At 51.0% G+C, this 25,914-nt stretch overlaps 7 protein-coding genes; 5 read left to right on the forward strand and 2 right to left on the reverse strand.

The window, feature by feature from the left end:
• Window positions 1-494: 494 nt before the first annotated feature.
• CHC_T00007271001 (hypothetical protein) lies at window positions 495-4,408 on the reverse strand. XM_005710861.1 is given in 2 exon segments: window positions 495-640; window positions 641-4,408. 1 exon segment carries the CDS (start codon window positions 4,406-4,408, stop codon window positions 641-643), a length of 3,768 nt encoding a protein of 1,255 aa, XP_005710918.1. The 3' UTR covers window positions 495-640.
• Window positions 4,409-13,211: 8,803 nt separating this feature from the next.
• On the forward strand, window positions 13,212-17,561 carry CHC_T00008961001 (ATP dependant DNA helicase). The gene is made up of 5 exons (XM_005710862.1): window positions 13,212-15,113; window positions 15,198-15,450; window positions 15,499-16,060; window positions 16,220-16,718; window positions 16,815-17,561. The coding sequence occupies exons 1-5, from the start codon at window positions 13,212-13,214 to the stop codon at window positions 17,559-17,561; spliced, it is 3,963 nt and encodes a 1,320-aa protein (XP_005710919.1).
• Window positions 17,562-18,117: 556 nt separating this feature from the next.
• On the forward strand, window positions 18,118-19,887 carry CHC_T00007272001 (hypothetical protein). XM_005710863.1 is given in 4 exon segments: window positions 18,118-19,012; window positions 19,173-19,285; window positions 19,481-19,570; window positions 19,571-19,887. 3 exon segments carry the CDS (start codon window positions 18,118-18,120, stop codon window positions 19,568-19,570), a joined length of 1,098 nt encoding a protein of 365 aa, XP_005710920.1. The 3' UTR covers window positions 19,571-19,887.
• Window positions 19,888-20,523: 636 nt separating this feature from the next.
• CHC_T00007273001 (hypothetical protein) lies at window positions 20,524-22,449 on the forward strand. XM_005710864.1 is given in 2 exon segments: window positions 20,524-21,744; window positions 21,745-22,449. 1 exon segment carries the CDS (start codon window positions 20,524-20,526, stop codon window positions 21,742-21,744), a length of 1,221 nt encoding a protein of 406 aa, XP_005710921.1. The 3' UTR covers window positions 21,745-22,449.
• A 19-nt stretch (window positions 22,450-22,468) lies between these two features.
• On the forward strand, window positions 22,469-24,259 carry CHC_T00007274001 (hypothetical protein). Its single transcript, XM_005710865.1, has one exon. The coding sequence runs from the start codon at window positions 22,469-22,471 to the stop codon at window positions 24,257-24,259; it is 1,791 nt and encodes a 596-aa protein (XP_005710922.1).
• A 137-nt stretch (window positions 24,260-24,396) lies between these two features.
• Window positions 24,397-25,353, reverse strand: CHC_T00007275001 (hypothetical protein). Its single transcript, XM_005710866.1, has one exon. The coding sequence runs from the start codon at window positions 25,351-25,353 to the stop codon at window positions 24,397-24,399; it is 957 nt and encodes a 318-aa protein (XP_005710923.1).
• A 5-nt stretch (window positions 25,354-25,358) lies between these two features.
• CHC_T00007276001 (hypothetical protein) lies at window positions 25,359-25,484 on the forward strand. Its single transcript, XM_005710867.1, has one exon. The coding sequence runs from the start codon at window positions 25,359-25,361 to the stop codon at window positions 25,482-25,484; it is 126 nt and encodes a 41-aa protein (XP_005710924.1).
• Window positions 25,485-25,914: the final 430 nt, after the last annotated feature.

The following is a 25,914-nucleotide window of genomic DNA, read 5'->3' on the forward strand; positions in this document are numbered from 1 at the left end:
ATTTTTGGAGAGGAGGGCGTTTTCGACAGGTGGAAAGGGGGTGAAATGAAAGGTGTGAGAGACGGCTGGCGAGGGCAAGGCAATTTGATACTGCCGTGAGCATGCGTCTCTCAGTCCACTGTGGACTCTGGTTTGGCAGTTGGGAAACGCCGCACCTCTGCCTCGGCCTCGATGCTTACAGAGGCTCTTACCCGCTCCCCCATCACACACGTGTCAACTATAATCCCGCTTTTCACTACTTTTTTCCGCTTTTGCACAATCTCCCCCGATCTGATCGCTCTCCCCTCGTCGTACTTATCCCAGCCCCCGGCCACGCCGCCTCAACGTCTACTCACCCTCCCGCCCCCCTCCCATCACCGTCTTCCCGCCTCTGTTCCCCGCCCTTCCGCTCCCAGCTCCTCTCGTGCCATCTCACACCGTACAAGGCTTTTACGAAGGGTACACAAACAATCCACCACTTCTCCTTTCGCTCTTGGCTTAGATCACTCAGCATCAAGCAATAAAATGGCAACGCAGGCTTTTACCGCATTCTTTCATTTCCCTATACAGTAGCACAAACAATATACATCCGTCCCACCCCTGCTCCATTGTCATGCTTTGCTCGCTTCTATTCCAACAATGGCTCCTACATTTTCGCCAATCACTCGTCGCTCTTCCTACCCGCCGTGTCTTTCCAATCGATCACAAACGGGTCTTCCACGTCCACTTTCCATCCTTTCAGATATCCGTAAGTATACAAACGTTTTAGGTTGTGCTCGAACACGTCCGGTCCCCCCCCTTGGCCCTTCAACTTCATGTAGACACCATATAGTTGCAGTGCCGCGTCAGCGTCTTCAATCGAGTCATGCGTCACTGACTGGATGTCCCCTCCGAGCAGAGTGTTGCTCAAGAATCGCAACCCCAACAATCGTTTTTTCGATACCCGAAACAGAGTCACAGTGTCAATCACCTGTTCGGGAGGAACCACAAAATTGATTATTCGAAAATCTGACTTCAGCCCATGCCCGACAAATATGCATCCCGCATCCAATAGGCATCGCAACTTTTTGTATACGCTCTTCAGGCTGGTCACCTTGTAAAGTGACCTTCCAACGTCAAGGTCACCTTCTGCTATCCCAGAAAATCGAGTCACATAATCAACAACAGGTTCCCGCACGGCGACGTATTCATCGATTAGTGCAGTGCCCTTCAGATCACCATACCCTCGTATTACAGAAACCCGCGCCAATGCCATCCGGGATGGAACCACAACTTTTCTTGTTCCATCCCCGAAGATCTCTGCGACATCCCGCCCCACAATTACAAATTCGCAATCCAACCCGAGCAACGTACCTCGCCCTGGAACTTCTTCGCCAGGTCGCAACCCCACTGCCGCGTTTCGATCCTCCGTGCCTAAAACTTCTCGCACGTTTGCATTGTGCTCCAGCTTGCACGCTTTCACCCGCTGCCATACGTCTCTTCGCACGAACCCAATCAAACACGGTTTTTTCCATCGCTTGTCAAACGCTGCTACCTCACCGAATCCATCGCATGGCGATATCACAAAATCGTTGAAGCACCACCAGTCCGCCCCAAGATTCATGTCTTTCGACTGCGACTTCTCGACTTTCTGCCGATCCCTATATTCTTGCGGGACTCGAATGTATGACACCAGGTGTCCCCCGATGTTGCGCCGCCCAGTGTCTCCCCTGTCTGACCCCCCCGCCTCAAACTCTAATTGTGGCACATGTGCAATAACAAACGAAAGATCATATTCAGCTGACTGATCTCCCTTATTCAGACTCCCCATTTCTACTTCGTTTTTGTCGTACCCGAAGCACGGTTCCCCCTCAGTTGCTGTCCTCCAGCTTTCGTCATCCCCTTCAAGTTCACTAACGGACACACCGTCGGTCACATCAACAAGCATTGCTTGTATTAGCTTGTGAGGTCGTTCCATTGCGGCCTTTGACGCCTTTTCGAGAGCTTCTATGCCCAGTTGTTGAGAGGCAGTTGGCCGGCTTCGAATGTACACATCGTCCGCTTTGTCTGACAAATCCCACCAACGCTCATATTGAGGTGCTTTTGAGTTGCATCCAATTAACAGTAAGTTGGGTAGCGACCGGATATCTCGTCGTTGCGTCATCGTCTCGAATTGCCCAGTAGCCTCACAGAATGCTCTGGTTGGATCAAGATCCTGTGAAAAGCTTCGCTCCAGTAGCTCACAAAATGATGCATGTTGTTTGCTTTCATCATTTTCGTAAGTCAACGTATGCTGAAAAGGTCGTGACCTCCTCTCCCAGTTCGTCTTGCTTGGTGTAAAGGTCCCATGCGACACTGTCTCCGTCCCGAACAAATTCGAGACCATACTGCCCTCATGAGAATGATCATCTTGGTGGAGCTGCTCCAACAAATATCTCGAAAAGTTTTCAATTCTTTGCGACAGAGGAAGTGCATGGGGACCATCCAGTAAGCCAAGAGCACCAGCATTGGCCATGGTCATGAATGCCCTTGTGAAGTTTCCTGCTTCACATGCCATTCCGGCACCGCCAAGATCAAACATATGGAACAAGAACCCTAACTCACACGAGATGCACCACTGCCTTTCGCATGTATGACTTCCAATTGCTCTCCGTAAAGGCGGCGTGAAGTACAGTACTTGCACAGCGGCATTGACGTAGACGTTTGGCAACGCATTTTCCAATCCGCAGAACAGAGCGCTTTTGTTGTACTTCAAAAAATCAAACCCTTCAAAGCTCTCCCAAGCGACGAGATCCATCTCAACGTAATAGGATCGAAAATAAGGCTTTGATAGGTCTAACTTCCTGACTACTTCGACACCCTTAGACGACGATGGAGTCCCCGATGACATGGGCTTTCCGTACTTCTTGTTTCGGTGTTTCCCATACATACCTTTCACAACAGGACTTGCTTTATGCCCTTCCTCAGAGTTTCTTACGAATGAATGAGGTGCCTGCGCGTAGCCTACAGAAGTGTGTCGTTTTGCACTGGCCGATATGTCATCTCTGACACGGAGGGGGAAGCGAGCATATGGATGCCTTTCATACAAGCTCTCAGGCAGCCCGGGTTTGATTCGGTGGTGAGACGGTTGAGTAGGGCTGTCGGATCGTTTCTGAGTTCCAAACAACTCGTCAGTCAAGTAAGAATGTCCATACTCAGGCAGCGCACACTTTGGTATCGTTGTACCAATGTCAGAGGTTAGTATTGCATCAAGCCGAAGGCTTGGACTTGGAGGTTCAGTGGTAATTGGGGACAGCCATAACGGTTCCGAGCTATCGTTAACCTTGACGGTATCTGTCGATGTCCATTCATGAATGAAGCCACCAGTGTCCCCTATTGTGAGAAGACCACTGGGTGAGACTGCCATGCACGTAAATACGTCTGAACCAGCATCAAGCTGAATAGGCTCAGTTATAGGGTACGCTGGAGTCCCGTTAGCTATTGACGATATGTCCATACACTGCAAAAGACCTTCAGGAGAAAGAATCCACATCGCCCCGTTGGTGTTGTGCAAATGCGAGCTGTACGCATCGAAAGTAACATACATTGGGGGAGCTTGGTACGCAACTGAGGGCATAGGTGTGTCCAGTCGTCGTATATCGAAAATCTTGACGTGCTGCTCGAAATAGGACACGCCACCTCGAGTTCCAATACCAGTGGCGGCCAAGAAATACCCGCTCAACGCGATACTAGTCGTGGCCCCTGCAAAAGCCGCTACCGCGTTAATCTCACGCATAGTCGCAGGATCACAAAACGAGATTCGGCCAGTTGATGTTGCGAAGATCGCAAGACTTGATGTTGCGTCTGAGGCACCCCACAGCGCTTTTGTGACACCGGTAGCACCTCGCAATGTGGCCTGACGCAATATTCGTTCTTGCTGGAGGTCAATAATCGCAAGCATTCGAGATTCTCCACCAATGCATACATGGGATTCACTGTGAGGGTTCAAAGCAAGTCCTCTTGCGTTCTTGATTGTATCGGCGCGCATGGCGGCCAAGAATGCCCCTCCTCTCGTCAGTACTGCCAACCCGTATCCCATTGCCGCAAGCACAGAATGAGATGAAACAACGATATCGCGGACGTCATCGGTGATTGAAGGGTCAGCGGAAGGTTCAGCCACGTAGGATGAGACTACCCGAGTCATATCCGATGCAAAATGAGAGTGCAACATGCCACCCGCGGTTCCTGCCCATATAAGTTCCTTGACTGGATCGAAAGCAAGGGCTCGAATCGCATCGTTTCTGCCCGGTACGCCGGCACCAGCTTCAACGCAACTAACTTCATACCACCCTGAGACTTCTTGATGTGGATCAGCATTGGGAACATACTGGTAGTCCTGATTATGATTATATGTGTTGGGATTCATTTCGCCGCCATGTGGGTAACTATGACCATGGAAGTTATTGTTCATTTGGACCACATTCGAAATTGAACAAATACGGCAATACAACAAGAATAGTACCTATCTTTGGAACATGCGTTCAACAGGTGTGAGCTTCTCTCGGTTTCTGTTTGATCCCTTTTGTCGCTGATGGCCCTGAGAGACGATTTTGTATCGAGCGTCTGCTGCGAGAGTTGAGGCTAGTTGGATAGATTCCATGGCGCGCGAGGACCAAACGTGCCTCCGTATCACGTTATGGACGTGGGCGCCGTGTCGAGACAGAAGGCAGTCAGCCTTCAGCCGTGAGTATGACACGAACCGTCCAGAAGCTGCACCGAACTGTATTCCCAGACAACTGTAAGAGTTGTAATAGCGCTGAGCAATAATATTTAGCCAAGTGCCCGATGGGTGGTGCGTGCCCTTGAGAAACGACAACATGAAAAGAGGCATTACACCGATAACGGGATTTAGTATGGGCTAGACTAATTTACAGGCCTATTTTCGGCACCTTGGACCATAAATTAGCGTGCCCTACTCTAATTTGGGTACTGTTGCAATTGCGCATGCCGGGCGGTCTATGGAAGGCTTACATCGTCTGTGTCGTGGCAGTGAGCTTACACTGCGCGGCAGGTGTCCCGATTTCAGACCAAAACGCCCTGTCAGCAGGCCGCAGGCCAATGTCGGTACATCTCGAATTGAACTCGTCAGCCGCTACAGCCATCGGGCGCGTACGAAGAACCGAGGAACGGGCGTGGGGGTATCAAAGAGGTTGCAGCGGTCGTGTGTGAGGAGTGTCGGTGTCCGGATGAATGGGCGTGTGAGCATCGGGTCAAAAGGGAATGCAGAGCGTGAAGGGGCGTCGGACCTGGGATAGTGTAGAATTGGAGCAGCCCCGCGTCCATTTAAGAGAGGAAAACACCCACAGGAAAATAGAGGACATCATCAACATCAGGGAGTGTTGAGCAAGAGGCAACTGATCCGTTGCCGCGACTGTGAGGGCTGTGTGACTGGTTTGTCGCTGTTGCCATCGTCGCTGTGTGGCTGTGTCGCTACTGATTGTGCTGTCGCGTGGTAACTCCTCTAATCTTAAACTACGTGCTGTTTTGTTTGTACTACAGAATCGAGAGTGCTACTGGGCTCGCGGCGGCTGTTCTGCTATACGCGCTTGCGGGAGACCAATCTGCAACTGTACCCCACTACTGTATATACTGTACAGTGCTGGCCAAAATGATAGGGACACACCCAATTTGCATTGCTGCAAGCTCCTTTTGCCCCAATCATAGAACAGAAGGTGCTCTCTATACATACTGGTCGTGCTAACCACGATAAAAAAGACGGGTTTATAACAGCAAAAATAGCCTTGGAACTAAATGCCAAACGTGTATACGGCGTGGCCAAAATGATAGGGACAGAAAGGACGAGCTCGTGTTTTGGCGCAAAAAGCAAACTAGGTTCCGCCAAAAGGTGAGCAGCCGAGCTTAACTTTCTGTGAAGCGATCTGCAGACACTTTTGCAGCAGAAATACGGTGTAAAGATCAAAAATATGGGACGAGGAAACGCTCTCAACGAACATGAGAAGGCATCATCCTTGGGCTTTCTGAAAGCGGTAAGACGATGAGAGACATCGCTTCACGGCTGAAGCGCTCTAAAATATCATTTCAAACTTCTTGCCTGCGCCGACGGAGTATGGGAAGAAAAAAGCACCGGGAAGACAGACAAAACTCTCTCCTACAGATAAAAGAAGGCTGCTCCGGGCGGCTTCCAACTCAACCAAAGGCTCAAACACTCTACGCAAGGAGCTAAACCTCTCTGTCGCTGCAAGATCTATTCGCCGCACGCTTCATAACGATCATAATTTTCAGTTCAAGAAGATGATCGCTGCTCCAATGACTCTCCCACGCCATCTTTTCGCACGGGAACGTTTTGCCCGCGAGAAGCTTACCTGGTCTTTCGCCGACTGGTGCAGTGTCATCTGCTCCGACGAGAAAAAATTCAATCTCGATGGAACAGATGGCTTTGCCTTCTATTGGCACGATTTAAGAAAGGAAAAGCTTATGTTTTCGAAGAAGCAGGGGGTTGAGATTCAGTCATGTTTTGGGGGGCTTTTTGTGGGGAAAGGAAATGCGAACTGGTATGTCTAGAAGGAAACGAAAACGCAGAAGACTACATTCAAACTTTAGAGAGCCATTTGCTCCCATTTGTTGATCAAGAGCTCATTTCAGGGTGGATATATATGCACGACGGAACGTCGATTCATAGGGCGCATCTTGTTAAGCAGTTTTTTGAGGAAGAGGAAGTGCCGCTTATAGACTGGCCCGTAAGGTCCCCGGACTTAAATCCTATAGAGCACCTCTGGGGTTTGCGGGCTTGTGCTGTTTACGCGGATTGTCGTCAGTTTTCTAACATTGAAGAGCTGAAGGAGGCTGTCTGGGAGCCTGCGAAAATATCACAACAGGTACGCTCCAATCTCTTATGCGGTCAATGCAACTGTAGTGCAATGCGCCTGTTAGGCAGAGACCAAGGTTCGACGGTCCAACACAAACAACAGCAACAAAACAACAACTGCCAACGGCACAGCGCTACGGAGTGTTCGAAGCTCCCTGTCCTCTTTAAGCGGGTTTGCGGCCCGCAGTAGCTCGGATCCCTGATAGGGGGGGCAAAGAGAAGGGCCCAGCCCGGGATCGGTAAATGGTGGTAGAGACTTGTAAAGGCAACTGCTCGACGAGTTCGGAGGGGTGTTTAGGTAAACCTAGTCCGATGGGTCGTAAATCCAATGCTCGAATAACGCCTTGTACACCTTATACCCTTGATAAGGTCTTCGACGGGGACGTCGTAACGTAGCCCGTCGGGAAAGAAGAAAACGTAGCAGCGCTACACCGTCGTACTGCCCGATGGCAAAGTACCAACAACGGATCGGTCCCAACCAGATTCCGATGGAACCAACACTGAGAAAAGCACCACTGGTGCACCAACACAAAAGCCCGATGGCAAATGACGTCACGTTGCGGATCGCAATCCTACAAGGTGGGACCAACTCAAGATTAAGGGAAATTAGGATAGGGAAATAAAGGAAAATTGATAAGGGAAAAGGGGACCCCCGAGCGCAAATGATAAAGTAATCTGTAGTTAAAGGGAACGTCTTGTAAAAGACGGACTTCAACCAAGAGGCGATATCAGACTCTGGCAACTCGGGTTTGTTGGGAAATAAAGGAAAAAGGAATGGGACCCCCGAGCGCTGAAGGATGCCGTAGGCTTAGGTAAAAGGGAGCGTCTTGGTAGGGACGGACTTCGACCAAGGCGACATTCAACTCCGGCAACTCGGGTTACCTTTACTGACTTGGTGGTCAGAGGGCTAAGGTATATATCGCCCCGCCGGAGCCACTACAGCAGCTCTCGGCGCTAGATCCTAGATCTAATCTAATGTTAAATAACTAATATGCAACTAATTAAAATTAATAATTAAAATAATAAAGTGAAATGATTTCCACTTTTGCTTGTCATACCCCATCGTTTTCGTTTCTTTTCACCCCCCTTTTCAGGTGCGTATTGCACTACAGCAACGCCGCTGCAGAGAATGTTACCTCGTTAGGGGAGGTCCGAGAAAGTACTCGAAGGAGGATCGCGCATCCTTGCGGCCTAGAGCAGGGGCAAAACGTCTTGTCCCTATCATTTTGGCCACGCCGTATACACGTTTGGCCTTATAGTTCCAAGGCTATTTTTGCTTTATAAAACCGTCTTTTTATCGTGGTTAGCAAGACCAATATGTATAGAGAGCACCTTCTGTTCTGTGATTGGGGCAAAAGGAGCTTGCAGCAATGCAAATTGGGTGTGTCCCTATCATTTTGGCCAGCACTGTACAGTCCGGGGAAAATGGAATGGCCCATATTTCGGGAAAAGTCACCGAACTGATACTAGAGACTTTACGCACCATGGTTTTCTGCAGTAAAAATTAAAGTTGTGACGAAAACTGCTTACACTAAATGAAATCCTAGCCGAGGCCATGACAAAGTTTACTGAAATGTGACTTCACAGTGAAGTCCATTCTGCAATCTGATTCATAAAACGTGTACACAAAAAGGCGGGAGAACGGTACTGCAGAAAGGTGTCACGGCTCGCAGCTCCCCCATCCAAGCTCTATCCTCCGCTCCCCCTCTCCTTCAGCATGGCCGAGGTGTCCACCCCTAGTCCTCCCCACCCTTCCCCGATGCTAGTCCCCCTTTAACCCCCGACGCTGAAGCTCTCATCAAAGGCCTGGCGTTCGTTCCGGAATCACCACCGACGGAGACGCTTGCCGCGCCCGCTCCCCCTATCCGCCCACCGTCTCCCGCGCGTAAGGCCGGTCGCCGCCGTAAGTTTACGGCTGGCGATGACCTGATCATTGCGCTGGAGGTTGCCGCATCGAAGGCCCACGTCGCTGCCTATGGCGAAATTCAGAAGATGTTCGCCACCGCCGCGACTAAGGCAAACTCGAACAAGGATCTATCGGTCAAGGTGACGGCGAAGAGCATCCAAGATCGCTACAAAAAGATCCAGGATGCCTTCGGCCGTCGTGATGCAAAGGATAGCCGGCTTTCGGGTGTGGGTGGAGAGATAGGTGAGCTCGGCGAGCTGCTCTCTATGATGGCAGAAGCAAGGAATGACGTCGAGAAGGCTAAGACAGCAGAATTCGTTGCCGCCGAGGCGAAAGAAGCTCGTAAAGAGCGTATTGGGAAGGAACTCGTCGCGCGGGCTCTGACCCGCAAGGGCAGTGGTGGAGTAAGCAGCCTGGAAGGAGATGAAACGGATGACGTCTTGGAGGTCGATGGCAATAGAAGTGCCCGCAAGAAACCGCGTCGCCAAGCACGTGCTTACGACGAGATAGAAGGGGAGCTTGAGGGTTTCGGAAACGCGCTGCGCGATGCCGACATGGCGCGTATTGAGCTTGAACGCGAGCGCCTTCAGTTCGAACGCCATCGCCTGGATCGAGAGACAGAGGAACGGCAGAAGGATCGTGAGGAGAGACGTATGGAGCGCCAAGCGCAAAACGAGCTTGATCTGAACAAAATGAAGATCATGATGAATTCTATAATGGGTGCGCAGGGAAGTAGCTAGGCATCGACAAACGGGTCTGAACAGTCATTTTACGGCTCGACGGAGCGTTCCGACTAGAGAAAATACAACGAAACCGGCGTAGCGTCTGCTCGCGCAGGGCTCCCTGCGGGGATACGGACGAAGTCCGCTCTCGCTACGCTCGGCAACTGGCTCCGCTCGGGACGCGGACTTTGTCCTCACTCCTAACTCTCCTGCGCGAGCATTGAGTTGTTTTTGTGAGCTAGGTAGTCTGCGGGAGTTGGAGGCTTGCAGAGGAAGTACTGCGAGATGGTGTTGGGATATACGCAATTGCGAAAGTTTGTAAGCAGCATCGCAGCGAGGTAAAGTACCCCGACCGGAGATTCCCCCGTTCGCATCTTTCGACGATAGTCTACCGTCGACCAGTAAAGCTTGACTTCCTTGAAAAACCATTCCACAGTAACCCTTCCCTTGGACATAGCCTTGTTGAAGGCATTCTGGTATCCGGTCAATCGTGACCCCTGGAAGGGGACCTCCAAGAAGTTGCGTTTGTTATATCCTGAGTCCCCGTACAGACAATACTGCAAACCATCCACCACCATGACCTCCTCCAGCTCCTCATCGAGACCACTTCTACAGTAAAGTGTCCAATCATGGCGTCGTCCTCCATGGGACCCGCCGCGTGAAGCAATAATCCATCAGGCGCGATAACGGCTTGATACTTGAGAGCGTGCTTGCGCTTGTGTCCATTGTAGGCAACGTTTTGGACGGCGCTACCGCATGGCCGAGCAATCGCGATTACAGTGCCGTCAATAAAACCAACGCAGTTAGAAAGCGCGTCACACTTTTCCTTTATAGCATGGGCGTAATCTGATGCCCGTTCGCAAATGAAAGAGGCATGCATGGGTCCTGTTATCAATTGGACGCGATCCTGGAGCATCTGCTCTATACCCTCCCAGAAAATTTCAGAGAGCTGCGCCCCATGCCGTCCAAACAGAAACGCCATATCCTGCCACCTGCTGGGCGTGCTTAAGCGCCTCATTATGACTCATGGGACTAACAACGGACTGCACCTCCTGTTCCGATTTGTAACATACCCAACCCAACCCATCGCTGTGACGATCCTAGCAAGATCGCTCTTAGTAAACCGAAAGAACGATAAACAACAAGCGTTAGTCAATGTATTAAAGTTAAAGGAGAACTCGGAGAGAGATATATGGTTAGAACGTCTAATGTATCGTGTGTATTCTTGCCGCTGCGCTGTGTAGCCCTTAACGCAAAAAGAGAGAGCGCTTGTGCTCCCTATAGTAGATCCCGGAGCGGAGAGGCGGCGATGTGCGATTATGCGAAGGGCAACACGCCATTTGCGGAATCGCACGGCTGCGATGGACACAGAGTGGTCGCGTTGTCTTCCGCGGTGTGGCATGTTGCCTCAACAGTGGAAATTGGGACTAGCGTCCTACTGTAGGCTGTCGTCGTAATACTCCTTCGTAATACTCATATGACGATCCGCGCAGTCCATGCGTAAACTAAAATGGAACGTGTGGCAAATTGACCTTACTGCAAATTTTCTTTACAGAGTGTTTCTCACATACATTCCAGAAATCTTTGTGCATAAAGCCTTTACTGTGGGGCACTGCCCTGTCAATCAAGTTGATCCATTTCGAACTGATATTAATGTAGGCCATTCTAATTTCGTACCATGCAATTTTCTCCACTAATTTTTCCCCGCGTATACTAATTTCCGTGTCTGTCTGTCTGTGTGTTTGTGTATGTGTGTTCGTGCGCTCCCGCACGGGTTCTCGTTGGCGCACGGGGGCGCTGCGGCGACAAGTGGCGGCCACGCGGACACGTGTAGAAAGCGGCGGGGCCGTGATTTAATTTCATTTTTTACTACAGTGACAAGTGTACTGTGCGGACTGGGGGCGGCCTGGCCTGCGGCCAGGCCGCCACTGGGACACGTGGCTACCACGGGCACCAATGCGGCACTACAGTAGTTTACGAATTTAAATTTAACACTACAGTAGAGTAAAAATATTAATACAGCCCCGATCCGCTTCGCGTTCGCTAGCGATCCCGGCGCACACCGTCTACGCGAAATCAGTAAGTTACTAACTGTCCTCTCTGCTCCGGCCGGCTTGCCGCCCGCGGTATTAGAGCGCACGCGAACGCTTACTGACATTTGACGGTGTGTGGTTTTTTACGCAGTGTCTACGCAAGAAGAGAGAGAAGAACTACGCCGCGCGCGCCGCGCCGCGACCCCGATCCGCCTCGATTTCGGCGATTCCCCGCCAGCGACCACACGTGTCACATTCCTACGATCAGCTCCTCCGCGCGCGCCCGCCCCACGTGTACCGTGCGCGCCGCTCCCTCGTGTGCCACGGCTCCCACGCGCCCCTGCGCCAGCACCCGCACCACGTGTACCACGCGCTCCAGTCCCACGTGTTATACGTTTGCCCCCGCCTATCATTCCCACATATTATACGTTTGCCCCCGCCTATCATTCCTACATTTCGTGGGCTACGTGTGCCACGTGCAATCGAGCGGCCGCGTGCGCGCGCGTTGCCAGCTGCACGTGTGCCACGTGCAATCGAGCGTCCGCGTGCGCGCGCGTTGCCAGCTGTCAGTGCTGTGTTGCGGTACTGTGGGACGGGCATGCGCATACCGAGGGGCACGTGGCTCAAGTGATTCAAGCGGGCCGCACATTCCGCTGCGAGGTGTGTACGTGCACGGTGGCAAGTGCCCACGACTTTAGGCGACACCTGGCGGGCAAGAAGCACAAGAGGAAGCTCCAATCGATCACGGGATAGTACAAGACAATAAAGGCCCTACTGTTACTTCTTTTGCTAAGTGCTCTCGCGGACGACCTAGCTGGCTGACGTTGCGTTTAGACCTTTGAGGACTGCTTGCTACGACTCATAGCGATCTACAACGGACCCCTCGCACTTGCGTCAACCCTAGCTGCACTTGCTGAGATACCACTAGCGCGCTGGGCATAACACAAATGGCGGGACCAGCAGATGAAGACGTAGCAGAAGCAATAAGGCAGCAAAGAAACGCGCGTACAAGGGCAAGGAGAGCGCAAGAGTCGGAATCTGAAGCTCAAGCACGTCGTGAGGCAGGTCGAGCTCGGGCGAGAATCCGGAGGGGACAACACACCGAATCTGAGGCTCAAGCGCGTCGCCAAACCGCCCGGGAACGTACTGCAGCACGAAGAGCAGCAGAGACTTCTGAGCAGCGCGAGGAGCGTCTTCGTCGAAACAGGGAGAGAACCAGGGCGCGCAGAGCCGGTCAATCACGGACAGAGGGTCCCAGAGAGTCTCCAAAGCTCCGAGCAGCAACGGAACGTGCCAGAGCCTCGAATCGAGCATCTATGCAACGCACGAGACAGGCTGAGAGCACTCCTGACCGCATAACTCGATTGGAGGCCTCTTGTGTCTCAATGCAACAGAGAAGAGCTGACGCGACAACCCCAGAGAGACATGAGCGTCAAGACTCAAACCGAAGATCCACAGAAGCAGCTAGAGCGGAAGAAAATACCCCCCTCCGAGATGCACGGCGCGAAGCGGATCGCAATGCGACACGAGGACCTAGAGCCGAGGAAATTACTCCTGCTCGTGAGGCGCGGCGAGACCTTGACCGTCTATCCACCCAACGATCAAGGGATGCACAAGACACACCGACTCGGAATGCCCGGCAACGATCCGACGGCCAGGCTCGAACGGCTTCTCGGCAGCTCTTCCCCCCACTACCCGAATCCTCGCCTTCGTATCGCGATCTCGGCATGGTCCATATTGAGTGTTCGCACTGCAAAGCTCTGCATTTCGTCCAAGAACGCATCGTGAGCAGCTCTGCCGCAAGGCCCATGTTTTCCACATGCTGTGGGAAGGGGAAGCTGTCACTGCCCCTTCTCACCGACCCGCCAGCTCTTCTGCGCTCTCTTCTCATCGATGATACTCCAAGGGCCCGCCGCTTCCGTAAAAACATTCGAGCATACAATTCAGCGCTGTCTATGGCGTCCGTGGTCGCCAAATGGGTGAACAGAGGGACCGGTACTTCCAATTTTAACCCCACAATGACGATGCAGGGCGAGATGTACCATTACATGGGTCCCATGATGCCATCCGAGGGGCGGGCGCCTTCCTTTGCTTCCGTTTACATTCACGACACTGACTACGGTACTCAAACGCGCACAAGGCTTGGCGGAGCCTCTACACGGCTGGAAGACACACTGTTAATGCAACTGACGCACATGCTGCACGAATGCAACCCCTACGTGCAGACTGTTCTCAGTATGCGAGAATGGGCTCAATCCCCTCAACCCAACACTCCAGCCCCGTACCAGATGGTCATCCATGCCGACCGCAGGCCAAGTCATGAGCACGTGCGCCGGTACAATGGTCCCGAAGCTTCTGAAGTGGCAGCATTGATCCCTGGAAATGAAGACGGAGAGATTGGGCGAAGAGATATCGTCGTGCGCAGGCGAGGGACTCTGAACAGTAACGGGAACGAAGTGCTGGATCCGATTTCAGTCAGTCATCGTGCATACGATCCGTTGAGTTACGTGCTTTTGTTCCCGAACGGTAGAGATGGATGGTATCCAGAGCTTCGATTCTCCAGTGATGACGACGGCAGACGTACCAAAATTACTCCGATGATGTACTACGGATGGCATTTGTTCGAAAGAGCAGGCGAGTTCAGCACAATCTTGCACGCAGCGCGACTCTTTCAGCAATATTTGGTTGACCAGTTCTGCAAAGTGGAGGCAGAAAGGCTTTCGTATCTCCGCCACAACCAGACACAGCTTCGAGCCGCCGACTACACCTCACTGCGCGACAGCCTAGGAGACTCCGGTCGTGCTGAAGATGAAGCCGATGCCGTGCGTGCGGGACGACTGTTCATTCTCCCTTCCACGTACATTGGAGGTGACCGCTATATGAGGCAGCAGATGCACGACATCATTGCTATATCGAACCAAATTGGCCACCCGGACATCTTCCTCACTATGACATGCAATCCAAGCTGGCCGGAGATCACAAGACCCCTACTGCCGAACCAAACGCCTCAGGACAGACCGGACCTGTGCGCACGTGTGTTTCGTCTGAAAATGAAAGATCTCATGTCCTTGGTCATCAACGAGGAAGTATTCGGAACCGTCGTTGCCCATGTACGAGTCATCGAATTTCAGAAACGCGGTCTTCCCCACGCTCACGTTGTATTTTTCCTAGATGAAGTCTCCAAGAATGATCTGCGTACTCCCGAAAACGTCGACCGCATTATCTCTGCCGAGATCCCGTCTGCCCAAGATCCAGAACTCCAAGAGGTCGTGCTCAAGCATATGATTCACAATCCATGTGGAGAACGCAATCCAACAGCCGTGTGCATGGGCGAGCAGTACTGCAGGAAAGGGTTTCCAAAATCGTTCAAACACGAAACCAGCCAGTCCGACAGTGAGTACTACATCACGTACCGCAGAAGGTCCCCCTCTGCAGGTGGCGTCTCCATCGAGCGACCCTCCCGTGTTGGCCGACGACAGCAATCCGTCGTGGTCGACAACTCCTGGGTCGTTCCCCACAGTCCTCTGCTTCTACGATCATTCGCTTGCCATTTGAATGTGGAACTCTGCGTGTCACGCGTTGGCGGAATCAAGTACCTCTTCAAGTATGTTTGCAAGGGACAAGACCGAGTGACCATGGAAATCACTGCCGAGAACGAGTGCCACGACGAGATCTCCAACTTCCAAGATGCCAGATACGTTTCGGCATCGGAGGCCGCATGGAGGTTATTCTCCTTTGACATTGTAGATCGCAATCCTCCAGCGGTCAGACTTACGGTGCATCTGCCCAACCACCATACAGTATACTTTGAGGAAGGGCGAGAGCAGGAGGCGGCGCTTCGACCAGCATCAGGTACGAAGCTGACTGAGTGGTTTAAAGCCAACGAGAAGTACCCAAGCGCGAGGCATCTTCGGTACCACAAGTTTCCAAGGTACTTTACGTGGAAGACACGCACCAAGTCATGGAGTCCAAGAGCAACCCTGCGAAGACGGAACGCCACCAGCGAAGAGGAAGCCTACGATTTCAGTGGTACAGGTGCCAACGTAGTCGGTCGAATCTACACTGTCAGTCCGAGGGAGGGTGAGCGCTACTTTCTTCGCCTCATCCTCACACAAGTGCCAGGGGCAACATCCTTCGAGAACTTGCGAAATATCGACGGCGAGCAGTGCACCAGCTTCCGACAAGCTTGCTTACGACTCGGTTTGCTGGCCGACGATGCCGAGTGGAAGCACGCAATCCGAGATTCATTCCGGTCAAGCTTCGTTCCTCTTTCTCATCTGTTTGCTACGATTCTGGCACACTGCCAGCCTTCGGACCCTCTCTCGCTGTGGAACGACCACCTGGACATGTTTCTCACCGATATTCGCAATCGTGCACGCAGACAACCCATTCGAAGACAGCAGCTTCGCGATGATCACCACGCCACATCTTACGTACTTCGAGAGGTACAGGAGGCTCTGCAGACCGTGCGATCCGACTGGACGCTCGCAAACTTCGGACTCCCACTGCCCGATGACAGCCTGCCCGCTTTGGAACAGCAAAACGAGATCGAGACCCCCGAAGCACGAGCGCGGCAGTGGGAAGGGCGACTACAGACGTCGTTGCCGCTGTTGAACACAAATCAACGTCATGCCTTTGACGAAATAGTGGGCTCCTTGCTTCCAGGCGTATCCGTCTCTGCATTGCTTCAAGGATCCTTAAGCGCCGTTGCGGGACCTTCTATGCCGACACGAAGTGGTCGTCTCTTCTTCCTCGATGCTCCTGGCGGAACAGGCAAAACATTCGTGCTCAGCGCCATTCAAGACTTCCTTCGTACGCGCCGTAAGCAGGTCATCGCTGTCGCTACGTCTGCTGTTGCTGCTGTGCTGCTCGACGGTGGACGCACCGCTCATTCCGTGTTCAAGATTCCCATTCCTGTATCTGCCGAAAGCACGTGCAGCTTCTCCGCAAACTCCGACACAGGCCGTACACTGCAACAAGTCGATCTCATCATATGGGACGAGATCGTCATGTGCCATCGACATTGCATTGAGACTGTCGATCGCTCCCTTCGAGACTTGATGCAAACCGACCGGCCCTTCGGAGGAAAGTTCCTCGTGCTCGCTGGAGACTTTAGACAAATCCTTCCCGTCGTTCCGGGCGGGTCCAGAGGTCAAATCGTGAGTGCGTGCGTCAAGGCTTCCCCGCTGTATCGAGAGTGCCGATTCCTCTGCCTTACCGAGAACATGCGCCTTGTTGCTCTCCGAGCGGACCCTGCAGCAGATGTGGAGGCTCTCAACTTTCCAGAATTCCTCCTCAGCGTCGGGGAAGGCAGGCTTCAAGGCGAACAGCGCCCGGAGTGGATCTCACTACCACAGTCCGTTGCGTTCGAGCACACAATCCGCAATTTATGCCTCAAGGTCTTCCAAGGCATTCGAGACAATCACGCCGACCCTGCCTGGCTCACCAAGCGCGTTATACTCACCACAAAGAACAGGCCGCTCGCGGAAGTCAACGAGGTCATCGGCAACATGATTCCGGGATCGTATCGAACGTATTTGAGCGCAGACAAGGTCGAGAACGAAGACACCAACGCGCTGATCTATCCCACAGAAATGCTCAACACCTTGACCGCCGGATCTGCTCTACCAGACCACAAGCTCAAGCTCATGAAAGGCTTCATCGTCATGCTTCTGCGCAATTTCGATCCCGCTACCGGTCACGTCAACGGCGCGCGATATGTCATCGAGAACATGACCAACAACCTGCTCTTTCTACACGTTACCACCGGGTCACACCAAGGCAACAGACTGTGTCTTCCTCGAATGCCCTGCGGACCAGGAGACGACAACTTTCCCATCCCGGGCTTCACCCGAATGCAGTTCCCCATTCGCACGTGCTTCGCCCTTACAACGAACAAAGCGCAAGGCCAATCCTTCGGTGGCCGCATTGGTCTCGACTTACGAGATCACTGCTTCTCGCACGGTCAACTCTATGTCGCACTATCAAGGACTACTCACCCAGGCAACGTCACTGTCCTCACTCGAGAGTCCAATGAAACCACGCGAAACGTAGTGTACCCCGAGGTCCTTCAGTAGTTACGAAAAAAAGTAAACGCCATTGTCTTTACATATTTTCATTGCCACCCTTCCCAAATAGTGTTCCTCCACGCTTCCTTGGCTCGGCGCGCGAAGCGCGCACGGAGCCCACTTGTCCCCAGACTAAATCCCGTTCCCGGGTGTACAGTATCTACAGTATTACAGTAGCCTTACTACCCCCTCTCCTGATAAAGCGCCCTACAGTAGTTTGGAATATACAAGAGTACCGTATCAGACGAAGGGCGAATCGAGCATGCGGACTGGAGATGGTTTTTAGGGGGGTTTATTGGAAACCACGTCTCCTCCGGAAACGAAATCCAATGAACGCTCGACAACTTATCTTTCCAACAAGAATGGGGGTTTCTGAGACACATTTTATACCGGAACCGCCTCCACTACACCAGCTCTCAGACACACGCAGACTTCCACAAATCTCAAATTATATAGATTCATCTCCTTCGCTTGCCATGACTTCTATGCTTTCCCGAACAACGCGCCTGCTTCCTTCAGCACAGGACGTGCTATCCCTCTGAGGCAAACTATGCGAAGTAATTGCATGTGCTCAAGGCACGATGTCAACCTGCGAAGTGACGCAACGAATTGCCAGCATCTTCAAGTCTCCTTTGTGGTCCTACCGTCCATTCGCACCTCTCCTGGAACCTCTCTTCGGTCCTTCGCAGTCTATCAACCAGTGCATCCTATACGTCGACGACTGCGATTTACTGCACGGAAGGACCCGACTCCCAACAGAACAGCAGTTCGAAAGCAAAGAGAGCCTTCCGTTTCCTTGAAACGCACCCCTAACCAGATCTGGTCTGCTGGTGAGCGACCACCTGTCAATGGCATATTCCCTCCTGGAAATCTCCCATTTTCCGTCGAACTAGATTTCGTATTGAATCATCCCATCACCGACACGATAATCGCTTTCCTGCTGGCCCTTAATTGCCTTGCCTTTGCCTTGCAAACTATAGACGTCGGACCAGAACTTCACCGGGCTTTCGAAAGCTACGAATCCAATCTCTCCATCGTTTTTTTGATAGAGTATTTTGGGCGATGGTATGGGAAAGGGCTCTCTCCAAGGTTCTTGCTGACTAGGGATATGCTCCTTGACTTTGTCGCGGTTTCGCCTATCGGATTCGCGTTCGTTGATCAATCTGAAGCACTTTTCGTTAGGATCCTTCGTCTTACCAGAATCTTTCGCATCCAAAGAGTGTTTTTGGACCCTGCCAATAGCATCATGGACGGAATGAGTGGCGCCCAGTTGCGCCTGGCGAGCATCGGCCTGTCGTTATTCAGCTTGTTATATGTTTCGGCGGGATTGTTTTACCAAGTCGAGAAGGACGTTAACCCTGCAGTTCTTAACTTTTTCGATGCCTTTTATTTCTCCACTGTCACGCTTTTCACAGTTGGGTTCGGGGATGTGACTCCACTTACCCCCATGGGAAAAACGAGTACGTTTGATGCCTTTGGCGCACCGAAGATGTGTATCGAGGTTTGTAGCCTTGTAGCACGCATGTAAGAACTATTTTGGTGTCACTCTCTTCTCTCTCATACTGACGGTATTCGTGTCCCCTTCACATCTTTTCGAAAATCTCACTTGATTCCGGATAGTAACCGTTATGACAGTGCTGACTGGGGCAGTAATAATTCCATTTAAGCTATCGGCTATTGAAACAATCACGAAGACCAAGAGAAGACTTTCTGAAGCTTCCGCTCCCAGTCCCGTTGAAGAATTGAAAAATGGACTCACCCCGATCTCCGTTGCTATGTATAATCCCATGTTGGAGGTACGGGTTCCGTCATGGGCATGATGATTTCTTTCTGCCGTTTTGCCCCAATTTTATTTGAGGCAGACATTTGTGGAAACGTATTGAACAACAGAAACCAACTGAATTTTTTTTTTTTTGCTGCGGGATCAGTGCAATCAATGCTTTCTCATAGGACATCAAATTGATGCTAGGTTCTGCAGAAACTGCGGTGCCCTTCTCAGAAAAAAGCGCTTCGATTGAGAGGTTGGTAATGTATCACAGGATTTTGTTTATTTATTCATGAATATTTTTCGGAGAAGAGTGAACCCAGCAGCCGCCTCGGTGACACCAGTAACGAAGTATGTGTCCTGATTTTCCTCTTACTCAGACACGTTATCATGAAGGGAATATCAAGTTTCCCCTATACTGTGATTTTCCTTCTTCAGGGCCGTTCTACGAGGCGGATGAGCGAAGCGAAAGCAAAAGCTTTGTACAATTGTTTTTGTAGTATAGTATACGTACAGTAGTGTACCGTATTTACATAGCCCAGAACAGCAAAAAAATGCAATATTTGATCACTTTCGTGGCGCTTGCAGCCCTGCTGAAGCAGGGCTGTTCACATGCTCTGCGAATACGGCATGAGAGTGCCTAATTTACTGACGCAGATACTGTAGAGTGCCCCCCTTAAAGAACATTGAGAATCAACCCTACTGTACAGTATAAGAACTGTTCCAAATCGGCGTTGCAGATTGCCAGCACAAGTACAATTCCCAATGCTGGTGCATAGCGTATGATAAAAAGTTTATTCACAAGCAGGGAGAACCTGCCACTTCGTTACTCTCTTTATCGATTTTCGCGAGTCTGCAAGAAAGGGAAAACCCAAGTTTTGTTCAGGTCGTGTTTCCGCGATTGCGAAGAGTATTCAGAAATCTTTATGATTTATCTTCAGGCGATTCGAGAACTGACGCCGATTTCTTCCGGCCCAAATCGATTAGGAAGTATTTGAAGCTTTCATTCAATCCACGTTCACTTCCCCGATTGCCAACGCATCTCGTGCATCATACATAATGTCCCAGGAGCGAACTATATTAGGGGACGAAGACGGCTTTTTCCCAGGTCGCGTAGTTCGGGTGGGGCCGGTTGTCGACTGGAAGGATCTTCGAGATCTCAGCTTTGAAAAGGAACGAGCCGGCCAAGTCGAGAAGAGGAAATCGATGACTACCCATGGAGTCGTCTCTTCGAAGTCCTTGGAGTCATCAACGACCTCAAAGGATCGCCCAGGTTCTTACTCGTCAACAATGAGTAACGGCGGCGATGAAATCCTGCTGGATGCTTCGAAGACTGCGGAAAGTCCAGTCCGTCGGACGCGCTCCCTCACGATCAGTCCAGTTGTAACTACCGCAGAGAAACTGGATAGTCTTCTTGCCGAGCCCGTCCTGAACTTAGATGCAATGAAAAAGCTTGCATGGGCAGGCCTCCCAAACATAGCAAGGGCTGCAGTTTGGAAGATACTGCTTGGTTACCTGCCGACAAATTCCGCGAGACGCAAGGACACCTTAGAGAGACGGCGACGTGAGTATCGTGAAGCGGTCGAACAACATTATGACTCGTCAAATGAGCCACCACAGGAAACAACTGCCCAAACGCAGGGTAGCCACACCTACAGTCGCGTTGGGCACCAAGATGATATTACGATGCGACAGATATCAGTAGATCTTCCACGGACATGTCCAGGGCAGGCGCTTTTTCACATTCCAGAAGTCCGGCTGGCTTTGCAAAGAATTCTATACGTATGGGCGACAAGGCATCCCGCTAGCGGTTACGTCCAGGGGATGAATGATTTGGTCACTCCTTTCATGTTTGTGTTTCTGTCAGAGTTTGCAAAAAAGGGGACCGAACGTTCCATTTTGACCATGACAGATATGTCGGTATTCGAAAACCCACAGAAGGCCCTGGCAAATGCGGAAGCTGACGCCTACTGGTGCCTAACTGCACTTTTGAACGACATCCAGGACTATTATACGTTTTCGCAGCCAGGGATCCAGCGGCGTGTACACTATCTGAGAGAACTTGTAGCTCGAGTGGATAGCAATCTTTGCACTCATTTAGAGGATGAAGGCCTGGATTTCTTGCAGTTTGCTTTTCGATGGATGAATTGTCTATTGATGAGGGAGCTTCCGTTTCCCCTAATAGTTAGGGTTTGGGATACATACCTGGCAGAGTCTGATGGCTTCGCCCTCTTTCATGTTTATGTCTGTGCTGCTCTTTTAGTCTCGTTTAGTGAGGAACTGCAGGAAATGGATTTTCAGGATCTTGTGATGTTTCTTCAAAACCTCCCGACAGAATCATGGACATCTAAGGACATTGATGTCATTATAAGTCAAGCTTATATGTGGAGGACAATTTTCGGTGCCGCCCCTAGCCATCTACAATGACAACGCTTTTTACGACACACACTTCAAGGTGTTACTATTCACAGCAACTCAAGCAGATACAGCATTCATGATGTCTGGCAATGGTCAATGATGAGCATCTCCGCTTCGTATGATGCCGTCAGGTCGATGTTGCGCTTGATAGTGCAGCACTTTCCCCAAATCTGCGCTGCTTCAAGACACAGAGTCCACTGGGAACTGAATTCACCATCCCCAGTATTATAATCCTTCCGGCGGGCTCATGCTGAGTAGCTTTCAGCGCTTGCGGGCTCGCTTGTCATCGTACCGTGAAGACATGGATATCAGTTATTCCGCCCGAACAAGCTTGTTGCTGAGATTGAGATGTCGTCGCTTTGATGCGCCCGGCCTTGAGCGCAACGTCAATTTGCGGAAAAATCATTCTTGACGGATCGTATGCGCAAAGATCTATTCGCACACGTGTCGTGCATCGGCACCGTACGCACGGCACTACTGTACTGTACTGAAGCACCCATCCGCGCCGTCCTCTGAGACGTGCCTTCTGTAATCCTCTTAAGCTTCTGAACTTGCAATGTTCCGTACTTACAACAGGTTTCCCGTCCTGGGGAATAAGTAAGAAATCTTGGTGCAGTCAAATATGCAATACGAAACAGACAAAGCCAGAACATTCCAGTTCAGTACCGAAGGTTCAATACCACTAATAAATGCTGGTGTCACAGCCGAGTTATCAGGAATCCTTCGTGAAAGAATGGGGATAACCTCTTTGTTTCCCATGCAGGAAGCTGTTTTCTCCTATCTTCAAGATGCTTCAGCCAAGCGCATAGTTGGTGACGTGATACTTTGTGCCCCAACGGGAAGTGGAAAGACGCTTGCGTATGCATTGCCAATTGTTCAAGGGATTATTGGTCGCAAGCTTCCTCGCCTTCGAGCAATCATTGTTCTTCCAACAAGAGATTTAGCGACCCAAGTTGCAGGCGTATTCAAAGAATTAACTGGCAACTTTGGTATTTCGGTGGCTCTCGTTTCTGGTGCCACGTCAATCGTTGTTGAGCGAGCATCTTTGAAAACAGCAGAGATCCTTATTGCAACTCCAGGTCGCCTCGTCGACCACATCGAGAATGGTGATGCTTTGAGTCTGCGATCCGTTAGGTACTTAGTGTTGGATGAATCCGATCGATTGCTTCAAGATGAGTATCAAGGCTGGATCGACTACGTTCTACCTTTGCTTGGAACTGATCGGAACCTCAACAGCAAACAAGCAGAACAGTCGTGCAGAACCCGTTCCACTGCTGGGATCATTGCGCTTGCTATCCAACCCGAAGTGTCTGCACGGGCCTTCATGAGGTCTGGTCAAACCTCGCAAGAAAGCGTTCGAAAAGTTTTAGTCTCAGCAACGCAAACTAAGAATCCAAAGCGATTGGTGCGGCTAGGTCTGCGACATCCCAAGTTTTTTGAACCAATCTCAGAGCGTGAGGATACGTCGCTGGGTAACAATTACAATATCCCTTCATCGCTATCCGAAAAGGCGTGGATAATTCGGGATGCTGAGGATAAACCGATTGTCTTGTTAAAAACCCTCGGGTGGATTACACCGGCCTCATCGGATATGCATAACGATCCCGCCGCACAGGCAGTTCTTGCACTAAGCGGCACCAAGCTTATTTTCACGAAATCTATTCAAGCGGCGCACCGGTTATGTAGACTCCTTGAGATATTTGCGCTTTTGCTAGGGGTTGAAGGCGACGTTATCGAAATGTCCGGAGATCTGTCTCCTGCGAGGAGAAAACAAGTTATGAAAACCGTGCATGAACGCAAAGTCGTGCATCCGAACTCCACTGTCTCACCACATAGCTCCCGATTCTTGGTGGTTGTCTGCAGTGATGTCCTTGCCCGAGGGGTGGATATCTTCAACATGGACGCAGTCATAAACTATGACGTACCGGTCCACATCAGGACGTACGTGCACCGAGCAGGACGGACAGCTCGCGCGGGACGTGCTGGGACTGTTGTTACTCTGTTGTTGTCGAAACAGGCACACCATTTTCGCGAGATGGTGAGACAGGCGGACCGCGGGGATAGGAAAATTCAAGCAAAGAACTTGGGCTTGAGGGACGAAGAAAGAGCTTCTTTCATTGAAAAACTGGACAACGCTCTTAGATTGCTCCGCCGACTCATCAGCAGGGAAACGCTTGGTTTGTTATCAGCGGACAAACCTCTTCCGGAATACGCTCGCCTCGAGGTTTGTAACCTGTTTGAAGAAATGAAAGCAGATGGGTGGGCTCAAAACGAAGACGCAACGTTGCCCGACGACATCAGAAAAAGACGGATCACGGAAAGTCTCGAGCCTGCGAAGAGGGGGAGACTGGATTTGCCGCCTGGAGACTCGCCTACCGCGATACCTACTGACGGGCTGGATAACATTGAAGCTACGGCAGAAAACGAAACGCTTGGTGGTGAAGATGAATTTCACGATTTCCTCTTCTCACAGATAGCAAGGAACCTACTTTCCGAGAAAACTCGGTCTTTCCGGGCCATGTGAGCGATGGTAGTGAGCGGTGATGTACGATACGTAGCTTTTGAGGTTTGGGAACCGGGTATCAAGACAGTCGGCACAGCTCGTAGAGGGATGGCAATGTCCTATGTGCAACGTCTAGTGTTGATCGAAATTTACAACCGTTAATGATCCTGTGCCTCCGCATCCGCTTCTCTTTCGTATTCCACCTCAACCCGCACACCCCCTCGTGAATTCCGCAATCGACGACCCTTTCTCCGCTTTTTCTCCAATGCATCATCCGACCCGGCCTTTGCGCGGCTGCGAGCTCGTTTACGAACATAATCCTTGACCTCGTCTTGACCGATGTCTCGATCAACGCCAGCGCCGCCTATATCGTCATCCTCACTGTCGCTGTGACTGTCAAAATCAAAATCGCCGGATACTGCAAGCGGACCCGCTTCCTCAATGTCTCGGTCGAGCTCGTCATCCGACTCAGCCTCGATCTCGGCTTCATATTCATCACCACTCTCAAGTTCTTCCTCCATCTCTTCTTCCTCTCCTATTTCGGTCTCCAAAACCTTCTCGTAGTGATCTTGCGCAAAGTTGTAAATATCCCCGTAAGCACCACTGCGAAGCCTCTCCAGTAGCTCTTTTTCGATTGCTGTTTCAAGCTTAGCAGCCGTAATAGCCTTCTTTTCTCTAGATTCCTCCCGACGTTCGAGCTTCTTTTTAACTCCAACCAAGCGTGTTTTGCTGCGCAGCAGTATCCGACGTTTTCGTATCAAGTACTGCGTCATCTTCGTGAGTCTTTGCTTCGCTTTGTGGACCTGAAACTTTGGCCAGTATTCAAGATGCTTATCAATCTGCGTCAGAGCTCGACGATAGTTGGGCGAGAGTTTGATCCTCTCCCATAGATTCCTCGGAGAGTGGGCTCGCTCAGCTGTCTTGATGAAAAGGTAAAGGGCATCATTGTTCTCAACTATAGTTGCATAACGAGAATTAGCCAGCGGACAAGACTTTTTCTCGCAGAGACCTGTGAGGTTGTATTTGTTTCGACAAAACTTTTGTTTCACTGTCTTTACCTTGTAGCTGCAAAAGTGGTTGTTAAGTGTACCCCAAATGACATCATCATGCTGCATGATCGATGCGACAAGCAATGGGAACTGCGGAAAAGCGGTCCTCGAAGAACTGGAGAAAGCATAGACGACTGGAAAACGCCACAATTGGTTGTGATAGTGTCCGCCTCGATACTGAGATGAGACTTAGGTGAGTTGGGGATGGGGATTCCGTCGGCGGTGGCGTCAACTGCTGTCTTTCTCTGCTCCGGAAAAAATCAATAAAATTTCCGCTGGGAATTTTGCTTGGTACTGTACTGTTGCGAAGATTTAGAATGGTGTGTACGTGTAAGCGGTGTAAGAGCTTCTCCACTCGCACAAAATTTGCAGGTCCAATGCAAATTCTAGACTTGTAACCAGGATACATTAAATGAAAACATTAGTGTGGCAAACGACCACCTACACATGTGACGGGCGGCGCGCCGAAGGCCCGTCACGTAGAGTTTTAGGTGACAAACCAAAAACACTTTTTTTGCAATAAATTGTGGCTGTGGTGCTGCTCAAAATCTGTGTAACGCCATATCAGATAAATCTCTTTCAATTGAGCAGCTTCAATACGACATAAGCGTTCAACCAGGATTCGCA

Source organism: Chondrus crispus, genomic scaffold (assembly GCF_000350225.1).
Source record: "Chondrus crispus Stackhouse genomic scaffold, scaffold_69, whole genome shotgun sequence".
NCBI classification, from domain to species: domain Eukaryota; phylum Rhodophyta; class Florideophyceae; order Gigartinales; family Gigartinaceae; genus Chondrus; species Chondrus crispus.

Bases quoted from the DNA above. Each gene is read 5' to 3' on its own strand.
- CHC_T00007271001 (XM_005710861.1), bottom strand. From the start codon at position 4,408: ATGAACAATAACTTCCATGGTCATAGTTACCCACATGGCGGCGAAATG.
- CHC_T00008961001 (XM_005710862.1), top strand. From the start codon at position 13,212: ATGGTCCATATTGAGTGTTCGCACTGCAAAGCTCTGCATTTCGTCCAA. The intron at 15,451-15,498 runs GTCCAAGAGCAA...GCGAAGAGGAAG, and splicing joins GACACGCACCAAGTCATGGA to CCTACGATTTCAGTGGTACA. The intron at 16,061-16,219 runs GTGGGAAGGGCG...GCCGACACGAAG, and splicing joins CCCGAAGCACGAGCGCGGCA to TGGTCGTCTCTTCTTCCTCG.
- CHC_T00007272001 (XM_005710863.1), top strand. From the start codon at position 18,118: ATGTGCTCAAGGCACGATGTCAACCTGCGAAGTGACGCAACGAATTGC. The intron at 19,013-19,172 runs GTACGTTTGATG...GATTCCGGATAG, and splicing joins TACCCCCATGGGAAAAACGA to TAACCGTTATGACAGTGCTG. The intron at 19,286-19,480 runs GTTGAAGAATTG...CTGCGGGATCAG, and splicing joins AAGCTTCCGCTCCCAGTCCC to TGCAATCAATGCTTTCTCAT.
- CHC_T00007273001 (XM_005710864.1), top strand. From the start codon at position 20,524: ATGACTACCCATGGAGTCGTCTCTTCGAAGTCCTTGGAGTCATCAACG.
- CHC_T00007274001 (XM_005710865.1), top strand. From the start codon at position 22,469: ATGGGGATAACCTCTTTGTTTCCCATGCAGGAAGCTGTTTTCTCCTAT.
- CHC_T00007275001 (XM_005710866.1), bottom strand. From the start codon at position 25,353: ATGCAGCATGATGATGTCATTTGGGGTACACTTAACAACCACTTTTGC.
- CHC_T00007276001 (XM_005710867.1), top strand. From the start codon at position 25,359: ATGCGACAAGCAATGGGAACTGCGGAAAAGCGGTCCTCGAAGAACTGG.